The sequence below is a fragment of the Capricornis sumatraensis genome, chromosome 3, assembly GCF_032405125.1.
Source record: "Capricornis sumatraensis isolate serow.1 chromosome 3, serow.2, whole genome shotgun sequence".
NCBI classification, from domain to species: Eukaryota; Metazoa; Chordata; class Mammalia; order Artiodactyla; family Bovidae; genus Capricornis; species Capricornis sumatraensis.
The window spans coordinates 103,949,803-103,964,877 of record NC_091071.1 but is presented as its reverse complement, the minus strand read 5'-3'; the positions used below and the strand labels follow the sequence as shown (position 1 = coordinate 103,964,877).

General features: G+C 38.6%; 1 protein-coding gene across 1 annotated transcript in view; it reads left to right on the top strand.

The window, feature by feature from the left end:
• Positions 1 to 8,307, top strand: part of THSD7B (thrombospondin type 1 domain containing 7B) — a 910,123-nt gene extending 901,816 nt beyond the window's left edge. Inside the window, exon 27 of the mRNA XM_068968986.1 lies at positions 8,226 to 8,307. Coding sequence (XP_068825087.1) covers positions 8,226 to 8,307 — 82 coding nt within the window. The remainder of the gene's footprint in view (positions 1 to 8,225) is intronic.
• Positions 8,308 to 15,075: the final 6,768 nt, after the last annotated feature.

Below are 15,075 nucleotides of genomic sequence, written 5' to 3'. Positions count from 1 at the left end.
ATGATGATTAGTTTATTCTATAGAATATATTTTATTTGATGAGCTGATCTTGAAACCAGACAGAAGTAAATACCTTTGAATATTTGTAAGTGTGTTGAGAATATTTTATAAGCTTCCTGAAATTTTTCAAAGGTTTTTTTTAAAATTTTCATAAGATCAAAGTGTTACTTTGCTTTTTTCTCTAAATCGAGATATTTATATTCATCATCTATCTCAAACTGTTTCCTTGAGAATTTTTGCCCAAGTTTTTAATCTCAATTCAAATCCAGTCTTTGTATTTTAGCTCGTACTTCCAAGGTTACACAGGTTTTTAAGTTCTTGCTCTTGGTCAGTGAAAGTTAGTGAAGAAAATCAAGTGACTTTAATTCTTTCTGCCACCTATAGTGATTGAGATTGAATTTCTAGAAGTTGGATTGCAATCCAGCTAATACTTCCTCAGTGTTGCAATAAAAAAGTAACACCTTCAGTTAGTCATTTACCTTAAAATCAAATGATTTGACCAATTATGTTTGAATTGATTAATTTTATATTGTCTGGATCCTGTCTTAATGAACAAATGTGAAGTGGAAAACTTTATATGAGCTTGAGAGTGATAGGAAGCATTCACCACTAGAAAAGATGAGGAAAAGGTCTCAAATTGAAACAAAGAACATAAAGGCTTGATAGATGAGAAACTGCTCTCAAAACAATGGCCCAGTACAGTGTAAGATAATCAGCTAGTCTATTAGTCTGTGAAAGCTGAGATGTATTCTACTTCATAGTCACATCCCCAATTCCAGATTCCATGGTTCCTTCTTCCTTGAATATCTAAAAGATTAAAAATTAAAATTTAATTAAAAGTCATAAATTCTGCCCTTTTACATTTCTCCCTTTCTTTCAACTTAAAAGTATGTTACCCTTAATCCATTCCTTCTACAATAAATACTTATTGTAGCCCTTTCTAGGCTCTGGGGATTGATTATAGGTACCTCACTGAATTGTGATGACAAACATAATTTTCTAGAGGAGAATTTTTAATGTAAAAGGTCAAGGGAATCATCCCCTACTGTTTGTGACCAAATTATATAGATACTTATGTATATAGTATATCTATTTTTTTCATCCTCAGTATCCTCAGTATTAATAATACCCCATTGAAAGTAGCAGTTAGCTCCATATTTGGAAGCTCTACAAATCCTCCTTTCAACTGTCTATAGCCAGATTAGCCTTCTTAAAACTTAGTTAAGTGATCAGCCCCTTTCCTCCTCAAATGCCAGCAGTGGCTTCCCATTGACAGCAACATGAAAGTCACGTTCTGGCTGCCTTGCAAGTCAATTAAAGCCTTCCACTATTTGAGCCCAAACAACTCTTTCAACTTCATTTTCTACTATTTCTCTATGCCCCAGTGTGTTGCATAGGCGTAGATGTATTAAAATTGTTGCTTTATCATGGAATAATTTAAAATCTTATTCTACATCAAAGTCAACATTTCCACTTTACTATACTCATGTCCATCCAAGTTGGTTGAGATACAACACTTCTTTCAATCTGTTTGTGTTGCTATCTCAGAGGTTTTATCTCAAAATGCAAGCATCTATTAGCATATATTAGGGAAATTTGTCATTTTATTTGTACTGCTCATATATATTTATGATCTCCATTAAAAATACTTTTTATATTGTAATCTTTCATAATATTTATAGGAGTTGAATATAAGGCTACAACTTCTTTCTGAAGGATAGTGCTTTGGGAGACATTACCTTACATTAGGGTACATAGTGGTATGGTATATCTTATTTCACGAGAAAGCTTCTGATTGCATGGTTTACTCCTTACAGGTCATTCTTCTAGAATTAATTCTCATAAGTTATTGGCATTCTAACAGTTCTTCTCAATAAAAATTTAAATGCCAACTTGTCCTTATGAAACAGCCTGGAATAACTTGTATAAGCCGCCAGCCCTGTGGCATTTACTCCATGCTGGCATTGTAGTTACTTGTATAAACATCTTCTACCATCTACCAAACCATAAGTACTTGGGGGTGGGGGAGAAGAGGTATAATGACTTATTTTTTAGAGTACAAGTTTCACAAACATTTATTAAATAAGTGAATGAATCAATGAGTGGATAAGCTAAAAAAAATCTATTGCCCATGATCTTTAAAGGTCAAGAAAAAAATCTAATATTCGCGTATGTCAAAGTGCTTTATGTAGGTTGCCTTATTCGGTCTTTCCAATAATCCAATAAAGTGTTGTTAATATCATCTTTATTTTAAAGAGGGAGTAAGTCATACTCAGAAAAGTTCAATAACTTATGTAAGGCTATCAGCCTGGTAAAATCAGCTTCAGATTTGTCTTAACCCCCAAATGTCTTAACCCCTTTCCACTGGACTTCCAGTCCCTGTAATTTCTTGTCCTTGAGTAATCCTGAAAACTCTTTAGACTCAATTTAATGTCTACACCTTTTCCATTTTTCAGTGAATCTTCATTTCCCAAGTAAAGTAAGTTATAGACCTGGGAACAGACTTAGTGATATCAAAACACTTATGGTTACATATGAGCTGCCTAAAGAATCCAAATAGGTTTTCACAGCATCTATTTCTATTAAATATCTTGCAGAAGAGTTAGAAGATGACAGTTTTGGAGATTTTATATTTTCTCCTCCAAAATAAAAAACTTACTTAGAACAAGAGAGCTGCTATAACATGCCAGGTGTTAGGTGTATACTTTAGATGAAAGCAATTTATAATAACATTTGGAAATGTTTTTTAGAAAATAGAGAAAAATAGTCTTCTCAAGGACTGCTTTGTTTAGATATGATCCTTTGTATGTCTGCCATAAACATTTGGGTTTCTTGAAATATTACTGATGCCCTAGCTCCCCTGGCAATAAAGATCCATGAGGTCATTTAGTGGGGACGACCATTGGGTGAGCTTTTAGTTAATCTAGACATAGTGCCTGGAAGTTACTTGGAGAACCACATCTATTCTCCCTTGCTCAGCACAATGCTGGGCTCTCAAGTTTGAAGGTGATGCTGCCACCTCTGAGGCTCAGCACTCATGAGTGGCTGACTGTTAGTGCTGGTCTGGGGCCTGTGGCTTGAAATCAAGGGAGGTGAGAAGTGCCAGCACTTACCTGTCTTTTCATAATGAACTCACTTTTCTGGTCTAATGGGTTTATCCTTTGCTAAAATGCAAATGATCATGGAAAAGGTGACTTTAAAACGTGTCAGTCAATGATCTCTTACAGCCAGAGCTGCATAATGGTTTTCTCCCTTGTGCAAACTCTCAAAGTGGTAGTGGCTGTCAAGAGTGCTGCATTAGGAAGAATTATGAGGCTATTCCTGGGCTCAACAGGAAAGAAGTGTGTGATGGATGGGAGATGGCCACTGCGGGCACAGGATGCCTGGGGGTGGTGGCGGCCCATGGGCCAGGCATTTATGGGTCCTGATTTAGTGTGAGTGAGGTGGTCATACCTTACCTGATAGCAGAGTTGAAGAGAGAAAAATAATTTAAAAACAATTTCTAAATGAATTTCCTAATAAAGATCAGGAAGGAAGAAAGGAAAGGGAGCAGGGGCTTCTGAAGAAAAGTTTCCTATTTGCTGACTTTGCAGAAGGCAGGCCCCTACTCAGATCTTTCTCTTAGGGTTCTTTTTAACCAGCCAGGAAGCTCTAAAGCCACAGCTTCTCAGCAGCATTACCACATTATTCAGTGGTTGCTAACTTTTAAACTCTCTAAAAGTTCTCAGATCTCACAAATTCATGAGTGTGAAAGTCACTCAGTCATGTCTGACTCTTTGGGACCCCATGGCCTATATAGTCCATGGAATTCTCCAGGCCATAATATTGGAGTGGGTAGCCTTTCCCTTCTCCAGGGGATCTTCCCAATCCAGGGATCAAACCCAGGTCTCCTACATTGCAGGCAAATTCTTTATCGGCTGAGCCACAAGGGAAGCCCCTCACACATTCATAGCTGTGATTTTAATACATCAGTTGAGAGCTTACATGGTATGAAGAGACACATCATGAAATAAAGCCTTTATCACAACTATCCCAACACACACCACAAAAATCCCAAGCCTACACACTAGGAGCCCACTCTTTTTTTTTTTTTTTTCTAGAGGTGAGCACAATGTTCACAATTCCATACCTGTAAACTGGTGTAAAAATTCAAGTAATATTTGAGCTTAATTTTCTAGGCACAGCTCCTAGAGGCTGACCAAGTATAGATGTCTCCTAGGCAATATTGTTGTCTCTTTGGTAGGAGGGGTACAGGGATTTTATTTTTATTGAAGCATACTTTACAATGTTGTGTTAGTTTCAAGTGTACAGAAAAGTGATTCCATTTTATATATGTGTGTGTGTGCGCGCGCAGAAGCTCAGTCGTTATGTTTGACTCTTTGTGACCCCATGGACTATAGCTGCCAGGCTCCCTGTCCATGGAATTTTCCAGGCAAGAATACTGGAGTAAGTTGCCATTTCTGTGTGTGTGTGTGTGTGTGTGTGTGTGTGTGTGTGTGTGTGTATGTGTGTGTGTGTGTTCCTTTTTAAATTATTTTCTATTACAGGTTATTACAGAATACTGAGTAGAGTTCCCGTGCTATAATGTAGGTCCTTGTTGTTTACCTATTTCATATATAATAATAGTATATATGAATAGTAGTATGTATATATTAATCCCAATCTCCTAATTTATCTCTAACCACCACCTCCTTTGGTAACCAATACTGTTGTCTTTTCATAAAGACCTACCCCTCTCTAACCTTCTTTGCCACACCCCAGGACTTCGTTTTCCCAATTTCTACTACGTAGCTTGTGTGTGCTAAGTCGCTTCAGTTATGTCCAACTCTTTTTGACCCTGTGTATTGTAGCTCACCAGGCTCCTCTGTCCATGGGAATTCCCAGGCAAGTTCTTTACTACTAGTGCTGCTGGGAAGCCCTTAACAAATGCCAGTTAGAACAAAATAATGCCATTTGCAGCAACATGGATAGACCCAGAGGTTGTCATACTGAGTGAGGTAAGTCAAAGACAAATATCATGACAAATATTATGATCACTTATATGTGGAATCTGAAAAAAAAAAAAAGGTACAAATGAACTTACCAACAGAAATAAACTCACAGACACAGAAAACAACCTATGGTTACCAGGTGGGACAGGATATATTGGGAGATTGGGAGTCACATACTTGTTATTTAGTCACTGAGTCATGTATGATTCTTTTGCAACCTCATGGACCATAGCCTGTCAGGTTCCTCTAGATTATCTATGGGATTTCCCAGGCAAGAATATTGGAGTGGGTTGTCAATTCCTTCTCCAGGGGTTCTTTCTGACCCAGGGATCGAACCCAAATCTCCTGCACTGGCAGACAGATTCTTTACCCCTGAGCCTAGGTAACTAACAAGGATCACTGTATAGCACAGGGAACTCTACTCAATACTTGGTAATGACCTATATGGGAAAAGAATCTGACAAAGTGTGGACATATGTATGTGTATAACTGATTTACTTTGCTGAACAGCAAAAACTAACAACATTGTAAATCAGCTATACTCCAATGAAATAATTTTTTTAGAGAAGCCAATTCCTGAAAAAAAAAAAAAAAAAGAGTGGATTGCCAAATGTAAACTCTTGTATAGAGAATGGACAAACAACAAGGTCTGACTGTATAACACAGGGAATTATATTATCTGGTAATAAACTATAATGAAAAAGAAAACGGAAAAGAACATGTATACATATAACTAAATCACTGTACAGCAGAAGTTAACAACATTGTAAATCAATTACATTTCATTAAAATAAATTTTTTAAAAAGTGAATTGCCAGAAACTCTGGAAACACCTTTATTTCTTGCCCCTCTCTTTTCTTCCCCTAAAACAGTAGGAGGTGGAGGAGGTAGAAGATCCCTATGGTCATTCCAAATGAAATTCCTCTTATTCTTCTGGACATTAGGACACCTTCTACTATCATCCCTAGGGCAGATAATAGACAAACTGTCACTTCCAATTTGTTGTAAATTCTCATTTGTGTGAGTTTTTAGTCCCTTTAAATGCAGATTAGTGTGCTCTGGACCCAAGCTGGAGCCTGGCAGTGTGACTAGAGCCACTGGATTCTACATATATATTAATATAGACAAATTTGGATGTTATTCAGATAATTATGCAGTCCCTGCTCTTTGAGAAGGGGAACAGGCCTAGGGTGAGTATACCTCTGCAGTGAATTTTGAAGCTTATTTCTGCCTCTCCGCTGTTGAGGATGTTTTTGCCTGCAGCCCATGCCCAGCACTCAGTCATACACAGACACCCACTGTATGCCGGGTGTGGACACGGTAGGATCTCTGGTTCCTGTCAGTAGGCTTTTTAGAAATCATTTCTAATTCACCTCTTCAACATCTATAAATTGCTTCTAGCATCTATAAATTGCTTCTAACCTCTATAAATTGCTTCGAACAAAGTTTCTCTCAGTATTTTAAACTAGGATATTCCCCCTATTAAAAAAAAAAAGTTATCAAACATGTCTCTTTTGTGGTAAAATTCATGCATCATACAATTCTCAACTTTTTAGCCATTAAGTAAAAGAAGCCAGACACAAAAAGCCACACATAGAGCATAATTCCATAGGAAATATCCAGAATAGGCAAATTTACAGAGGCAGAAAGTTGACAGGTGGTTGCCAGGGGTAGAGAATGCCTTATCACCTTCCAAAGGCCATCTTCCACCTCCAAATACCATCACATTAAGGGTTAAGATTTCAACATATGATTGAGGGAAGGGTAATGCAAATATTGAGTCCATAACAGTCCCTAATTACCCCCTTTACAATACATTGCATTTTGTAAAATATATAGCCTTATATAATGCATTACACTAGTCTCCTCCTTTGGACAAATGCTGATTTCTCAGAGCTGCCTTAAAGAATGGTATTTGGAAAGAAAGTGTCCCAAAGGCTACCTGTTCCAAAGTGTAGACTGCTTAGTGGGAAGTTTCCCTTTGGGGTGATGATTATGCAATGTTGCAACATAATGCTCAAAATGCCGCTCAATTGTACAGATTAAAATGTTTGTTTTTAATTTACATTCACTCAAAGTATTAAAAATTAATTATATGTAAAGACAAAAGAGTTGTTGCTACCAAGTGCCTAATTAATAATGTGGCTACAAGGAGAATGCACTGAGGGTTAAAAGAGTTTTTCCTGTGTGTACTAGAGGCATTTGGATTCTAGGCTCTGCCACTCAGTGACTTGAGGAAGGTAATAACCTCTCTAGTCCTTCTCTGTCAAGTAGTAATGATAATCCAGTGCCTCCTTCTTTCACTTTTGGCCTGGGATTTACTGAGGTGTTTTATGTAAAGTACTCAGCACAAGGCTTGACACTTAATATGTGCATCCAATTAATAACATGCTGCAATAAAATAAATAGTATAGAAATCTGGAGACAAAGCCAGAGGTGGCTCCCTCTTGGTGAGGACAACCCAAAGAGCTGGGCTCTGAAGGCATGGCAAAGCCTAGACACTGAGGACAGAAGGGAGACAGAATGATGGTGGGGAAGGCAGTGTGTAGCGGAATTAACCTGTAAATACTCATTAGTTGACATTCACCCACACTGAGAATCAAAAGGCATAAGGAAGCATGGTTTGCCCCAGATCTGGGACATCACTGAGAGTTTGGGAAATGTAACTCAGTTTCAGCTTCTCTCTGTGTGAGAAGCAAGAACAGCCCTCTCTAACCTGGCAAAGATGTCAAACTCAGGGAGCACAGAGACCAGAAGAGAATGGTTTTGCCTGGTACAACATCAGTGAAATTCTCCTAACAGACTCTGGTGACTTGGCAGCCAGGTTTCAAGCCCGAGCAGAAGTGTGTTTACTTAAAAGCAACAGCAGAGTAAAGCAAGAGAATCTGGCTGTTCTAGCTACTTATGATGTTAAAACATCTGTGCTGTGGAGGTCTTGGTAGCTTACGAATTAGTGAGCAGCAGATGCTCACATTACAGCATATAAACAAAGGAAAGTGGCCCTTTACCAAGTTCATTGTTTCCACTAAACTATTTTTAAGATTTTTGGGGAAAAAAAGGCTTCTCCTGGTTTAAGGGTTAAAGTATACCAGTATTCCAAAAAGGAACCTGCCAGTCCAGAGAAATCAGTCTTTTGTCTAACCACTTGGATTTCTGTACCTCACAGTTTTCTTTGGCAGATGAAACAGAGCTCTGTGAACTTTCTTCATCTCAGGAATTCTTTTCCCTTTACAGCAAGAAGCCAAAACCACATCAAAGCACACCTCCCCAACAGAAGCCTCTGACCTTAGCCTACGATGGAGACTTAGACATGTAACCTGAAAAAAGAAATCCAAATGTAGACATCAACTGCCTTAACCGCTTTCTATTTTGTAGCTCTCAGACTTCTCAGTTTTTTGAGGAATCTCATGGTGTGATATACTGGGCAGAATACAAATACTGCAAAAGTAATATTGCCTCAACTTCATTTGGACATGGAGTCAAGAATTATTAGGTCTGCCATTTTGCTTTCCAGTTGTTTGTGGGTGTGAGTGTTTAATGTTTTTGATTTTCCCAAGGGACCTGAAAACCCTTCTCTTCCTGTTTGGAAATGGGAGGAAGAAAACATGATGGAATTCCCACAGACTTAAGTAAATTTTATCCTCAGCAGCATGACGACAATCCGGAGAGGCCAAGGCTTTTACTGTAAATGATCAGTCTGACATTGCATTCTTATGCACTATATTAGTGCAAGTCCTTATTCTTCCCATACTTCAACACTGAGTTTTCTAGAATTTACATTGGTTTCAAGTTGGCTTGCCTATTTTCATGAACACAGAGAGAATGGGTTACCATTTCAGAAATTCTGAGTTTTTACCTTTACAAACTGTATTTTGTTTTGTAGCCAGGAGGATGATGGTACTTCATGGGTTGTATCTATTGAAAACAAATGAAATGTGTGTAGTTGCTGGACTAGATGAAAGCTAGGTGGTTTTGAGTGAAATGTGTATTGAATGTTAGGGTGTACAAATGAAATCAGAGGTTATATTGGAAAAAAGAGGTAAATTATTTAATTACTAAAACTGTATTTTAACAAAAACTTTACCATGTAGATATAGCATTAGCCACACACAGTTGTTAATTCAGTTTAATGATGACAAACTCTGCTTTTGTAATTTCAATTTTCTTATCTGAATATTTATAAATTCTTTTTTTGAATTTAATTATCTGACCTCATTTAATATACATCTAACACCGATCCTATTTGTAGCAAGTCTTGCTTTTATAAGGTTTCAATAATATCTAAAACAACACATGAAAAAGCTGAAACCATTTTATGAAGATGAATGTTTGTAATCGTAGATGTTGAAAAGTAAGAAGGTGCCATCTTGTGGTATGGACTTGTATTTATAACAAATAAAGTGTTCAAGAGACCAAAATGTTGACGGTTGTAGATTTATTCCCTGTTGAAGAGCCCATGGAGTGGGTTGCCATTTCCTTCTCCAGGGATGATTTGACAAAGACAGCTTTAATAACAGCTTCCCCATGTCACTATTTTAGAGGGTGACAGCTGAAATCACTGACAGAGAAAAGGATTCTTTCCCTGCATGCTCAACACTATTGGGTACACTGTGAAATGGAGACAAGCATGATTACACAGGGTAGCTCTGAAGGCATATTTAAAGCTTAGCTAACATTAGAACAAACCACTGCGTAATATTGCAAACACTGATATGCAAATGAACTGGGTGGCCTGAGAAAATGGAAATGTTAGAAATATGATACAGTGAGCAAGTTAGAGAATGGTTTTACTTATATCGGGACTTTTGCTTTTGCTAATCATTTTAACACTAATTGATGTTCTTCAATGGCACCATGGTTTTACATGAAAAAAAGTCAATGAAAAGAGAATAGTTGATGTGACTATTGTGGTTGAGGGAACAACTCCTAGGGTTGTCCTTTCATTATTTCACTTAGGCTAAAAAGCTTTAGAAGACTTCCTGGTAGCCCAAGAGATCCTGCATCAGAGATCAAATCCTAGCTATGCCCTTTACTGCCTGTGTGATCCTGTGCAAGGATGCTAAATTCTCTCCGTCTCAGTTGTGTGACCCACAAAATGAGATAATGAAATTATTTTTCTCCTAAGGTAGACATTAACAATAAAGGTTAAAGGGATTCTGGTTCAAGATGGCCACATAGGAGAATTCTGAGCTTACCTGCTCCCACAAACATGCCAAATCTACAGCTCCGTATGGAACAATCTTCCACAAGGAATCAAAAAAACCAGCTGAGTGACCCCTACACATCAGGCACACAAGAAAAAAATGCACATCATAACAGGTAGGAGAGACTGAGACACAACCTCTCCGTAAGTTCCACCTCTGGTGCAGTCTTCCTCAGCAGGGAAAACATCCCTCAGATTCTGAGAAGTAAGGCTTGAACCTCGCCTTTGGCACCCAATCTTTTAAGATCTGTACATAACAGGTCTTCAAAACATCTAACTTTGAAAATTAACAGGGCTTGTGACTACAAGACCCACAAAACCATAGGAAATGAAGAAACAGTATTTAAAGAGCTTGTACAAACTTACCGTGGCCACCTTCAAGGCAGCACTCAACTGAAAAGAGTCCAGAATTTCTGTGAAAGAGGCCAATCTGCAGATCTTAAAACTTTGGCCTGAAGGATAGGCCTCTAATTTAATCCACATCTAGAGGCTAAATGAAATACTCTCCAGAGGCCATGGAGACTGGTAGGCACTATTTTTGAACTCCCCAGGTCTCCAGTATCACCTGGAAAGGAGATTGTTCATTCATCTGGAACTCTGGCTTTTACAGTGGCCGTCCAGGCATGCTGCTCATCTTGACTCTGGTAAGCCAGTGGGGCTTACATTAGCAGGTCCCACAGGACTATAACAGAACGATTTCTTAATCAGCTTCCCCCCAACCAGAACACAGCACAGAAGCAGCAGACAGAAATGCCAAGTCATTCCATGAAAGAGAACTATTCCCTTATCTTTGTAGCTGTCATCTGAGATGTAGCCATGCATTTAGGAGCCAATTGCAACCCTTTCTGGAGACCAGGGAGGCTAGGTTCAGCACAGTTCAGTTGCTCAGTTGTGTCCGACTGTTTGCAACCCCATGGAGTGCAGCACGCCAGGCCTCCCTGTCCATCACCACCTGCCAGAGTTTACTCAAACTCATGTCCATTGAATCAGTGATGCCATCCAGCCATTTCATCCTTTGCCATCCCTATCTCCTCCTCCCTTCAATCTTTCCCAGCATCAGGGTCTTTTCAAATGAGTCAGCTCTTCACATCAGGTGGCCAAAGTATTGGAGTCTCAGCTTCAGCATCAGTCCTTCCAATGAATATTCAGGACTGATTTCCTTTAGGATGGACTGGTTGGATCTGCTTGCTGTCCAAGGGACTCTCAAGAGTCTTCTCCAACACCATAGTTCAAAAGCATCAATTCTTCATTGCTCAGCTTTCTTTATAGTCCAACTCTCAAATACACACATGACTACTGGAAAAACCATAGCTTTGACTAGATGGACCTGTGTTGGCAAAGTAATATCTCTGCTTTTTAATGTGCTATCTAGGTTGGTCATAACTTTTCTTCCAAGGAGTAAGCATCTTTTAATTTCATGGCTGCAGTCACCATCTGCAGTGATTTTGGAGCCCAGAAAAAGAAAGTCAGCCACTGTTTCCCCATCTATTTCCCATGAAGTGATGGGACCAGATGCCATGATCTTAGTTTTTTGAATGTTGAGCTTTAAGCCAACTTTTTCACTCTCTTCTTTCACGTTCATCAAGAGGCTCTTTAGTTCTTCTTCACTTTCTGCAGTAAGGATGGTGTCATCTGCATATCTGAGGTTATTGATATTTCTCCCGGCAATCTTGATTTCAGCTTGTGCTTCATCCATCCCAGCATTTCTCATGATGTACTCTGCAGATAAGTTAAATAAGCAGGGTGACAATATATAGCCTTGATGCACTCCTTTCCCTATTTGGAACCAGTCTGTTGTTCCATGCCCAGTTCTAACTGTTGCTTCCTGATCTGTACTATTTTGGGGCTCTCTCTCTTTACCTCACCCCAGGTTACTGGTATCTCCAAAAAGGAACTTCTGCACATGCCAGGCACTCCAGCTTTTGTGGCTACTGCCCAGATGACGTATCACTTGTTAACCTGGCTCTGGTGATCAGTGCAGCTTATTGTTCATGGGATCACCATGAGGATAGCAAACAAAGAAAGAATTCTTAATTGTCTGTTATCCCAGGGCTAAGTGCAGAAAGGACAAGAAGAAATGTCCATCTCAGTCTTTTGCTGGAAGAGGTATATCTACTCAGTTTAAAAGTTGCTGCTTGCAAACCTAGCAACCATTCATTCATCCTGAGTGTGTTACCTGAGATCCTCTCACTTGAGACCCTGATGAGTCTTGGCAACCCTGAACTATTGGTAACCACTAAAAACAATGTAGGCTAAACCAAAGAGGTTTGGAAAAGAACCAAGAAAGGTCAGGTTGAATACAAAGTTTCATCTTCTACACAAAACCAGTTTTTCAAGACTGGGAAAGAGAAGGACTAGAAATGAACACAGAGAATCAAGGAAAATAAAATAACATAGGGATGTTTTCCAAATGAGAGAACAAGAAAATCCCTCAGAAAAGCCCTTAATGAAATGGGGGACAAATTATTGACCTGATAAAGAGTTCAAAATAATCATTGTAATGATGCTTACCAAGGTCAAGAGAATAATGCATGAACAAACTGAGAGTTTCAACAAAAGATAGAAAATATAAGACTGTATAAACAGAAGTCACATAGCTGATGAATACAATAACTGAACTAGAAAATAAAGGAGTTCAACAATAGATGATGTGAAATGGAAGAATAGACCAGCAAACTTGAAGACAAGACACAGAAATTTATCAAACAGAGTAGCACAAAGAAAAACATGAAAAAGAGTGAAGATATCTTAAGGGCTTATGGGACAAAATAAGAGGAACAATATTTTCATTACAGGATTTCCAAAAGGAGATATAAAGGGCAGAAAACTTATTTAAATAACTAATCTGAATAATAAATGAGCTGAAAACATCCCTAAACCTGGGGAAGGAAACAGATGTGTAGATCCAGGAAGTCTAAATTTTTCCAAATAGGGTGAACACAGAGAGACCCAAGCCAGGGCACATTATACTTAAAGTGTCAAAAACTAAAGACAAGGAAGAATCTTAAAAAGAAACAAAAGAAAAAACACATGTTAGATATAGGAATCCTATAAGACTATCAGCAATTTTCAGTAGAAACTTTGCAGGCCAAATAGGAGTGGTATAATATATTGAAAGTACGGGGAAAAAAAAAAGAAAAAAAAAAAACCTACCAAGAAAGAATACCCAGCAAAGCTGTGCTTCAGAATCAAAGGAAAGATAAAAAGTTTCCAGACAAGCAAAAGCTAAAGGAGTTCACCACCACTAGAAAAGTGGCCTTACAAGAAATGTTAAGGAACTTTCTTAAGTTAAAACAAAATGACGTTCATTAGTAATAGGAAAATGTATGCAGATATAAATCTTACTGCTGCTACTGCTGCTGCTAAGTTGCTTCAGTCATGTCCGACTCTGTGCGACCCCACAGACGGCAGCCCACCAGGCTCCGCTGTCCCTGGGATTCTCCAGGCAAGAACACTGGAGTGGGTTGCCATTTCCTTCTCCAATGCCTGAAAGTGAAAAGTAAAAGTGAAGTCGCTCAGTAAGTGCTGACTTTTCATGACCGCATGGACTACAGCCTACCAGGCTCCTCCATCCATGGGATTTTCCAGGCAAGAGTACTGGAGTGGGTTGCCATTGCCTTCTCCAGTAAATCTTACTGGTAGAGGGAAATACATAGTAAAAGAATAATGTGGTGAAGTTGAGGGGTTAATAATTTATAAAGGTAGTATAAAAGTCAAAAGACAAAAATAGTAGAAATACCTATAACTACAATCTGTTAATTGATATGATATCACTAATGGCAGAAAGCAAAGAGGAACTAAAGAGCCTCTTGATGAGGGTGAAAGAGGAGAGTGAAGAAGCTGGCTTAAAACTCAACATTCAAAAAACTAAGATCATGGCATCTGGCCCCATCACTCCCATAACAAATGGGGGAAAACTAGAAACAGTGACAGACTTTATTTTCTTGGGGTCCAAAATCACTGTGGACAATAATTGAAACCATGAAGTTAAAAGAGGCTTGCTCCTTGGAAGAAGAGCTATGACAAACCTAGACAGTGTTTTAAAAAGCAAAGACATCACTTTGCCAACCAATGTTCATATAGTCAAAGCTATGGTTCTTTCCGGCAGTCATGTGTGGATATGAGAGTTGGACCATAAAGAAGGCTGAGCGCCACAGAATTGATGCTTTCAAACTGTGGTGCTAGAAAAGACTCTTGAGAACCCCTTGGACAGCAAGGAAATCAAACCAGTCAATCCTAAAGGAAATCAACCCTGAATATTCATTGGAAGGTTGGATGCTGAAGGTGAAACTGCAATACTTTGGCCACCTGATGCAAAGAGCTGACTCACTGAAAAAGACTCTGATGCTGGGAAAGATTGAGGGCAGAGGAAAAAAGGGATGACAGAGAATGAGATGGTTGGATAGCATCACTAACTCTAAGAACATGAGTTTGAGCAAACTCTAGGAGATAGGGAAGGACAGGGAAGCCTGGCATGCTGCAGTCCATGGAGTTGCAAAGAGTCAGATATGACTTAGAGCCTAAAAAAATGCAAGTAAAAATACTGTAAACTGTGACATCAAAATCATAGAGTGTGAGAGGGGGGGTAAATAGGTAGCAGTCTAGAATGTGTTATGATAATGTTATGAGCTAAAATAGACTTATAAATATAAGTTGTTATATGTAAGCCTCATGGTAACTACAAAGCAAAAACCAAGAGCAGATATACTAAGGAGAAAGAAATTTAAGCATACCACTAGAGAAGTCATTCAATCACAAGGGAAGAGAGTAAAAGTAGAATGAGGAAATGAATTAGAAAAGAGAGAGAATACAATTAAGAAAATGACAATGAGTCTATACCTACTGATAATTACATTAACTATCCTTGGGCTAAATTCTCCA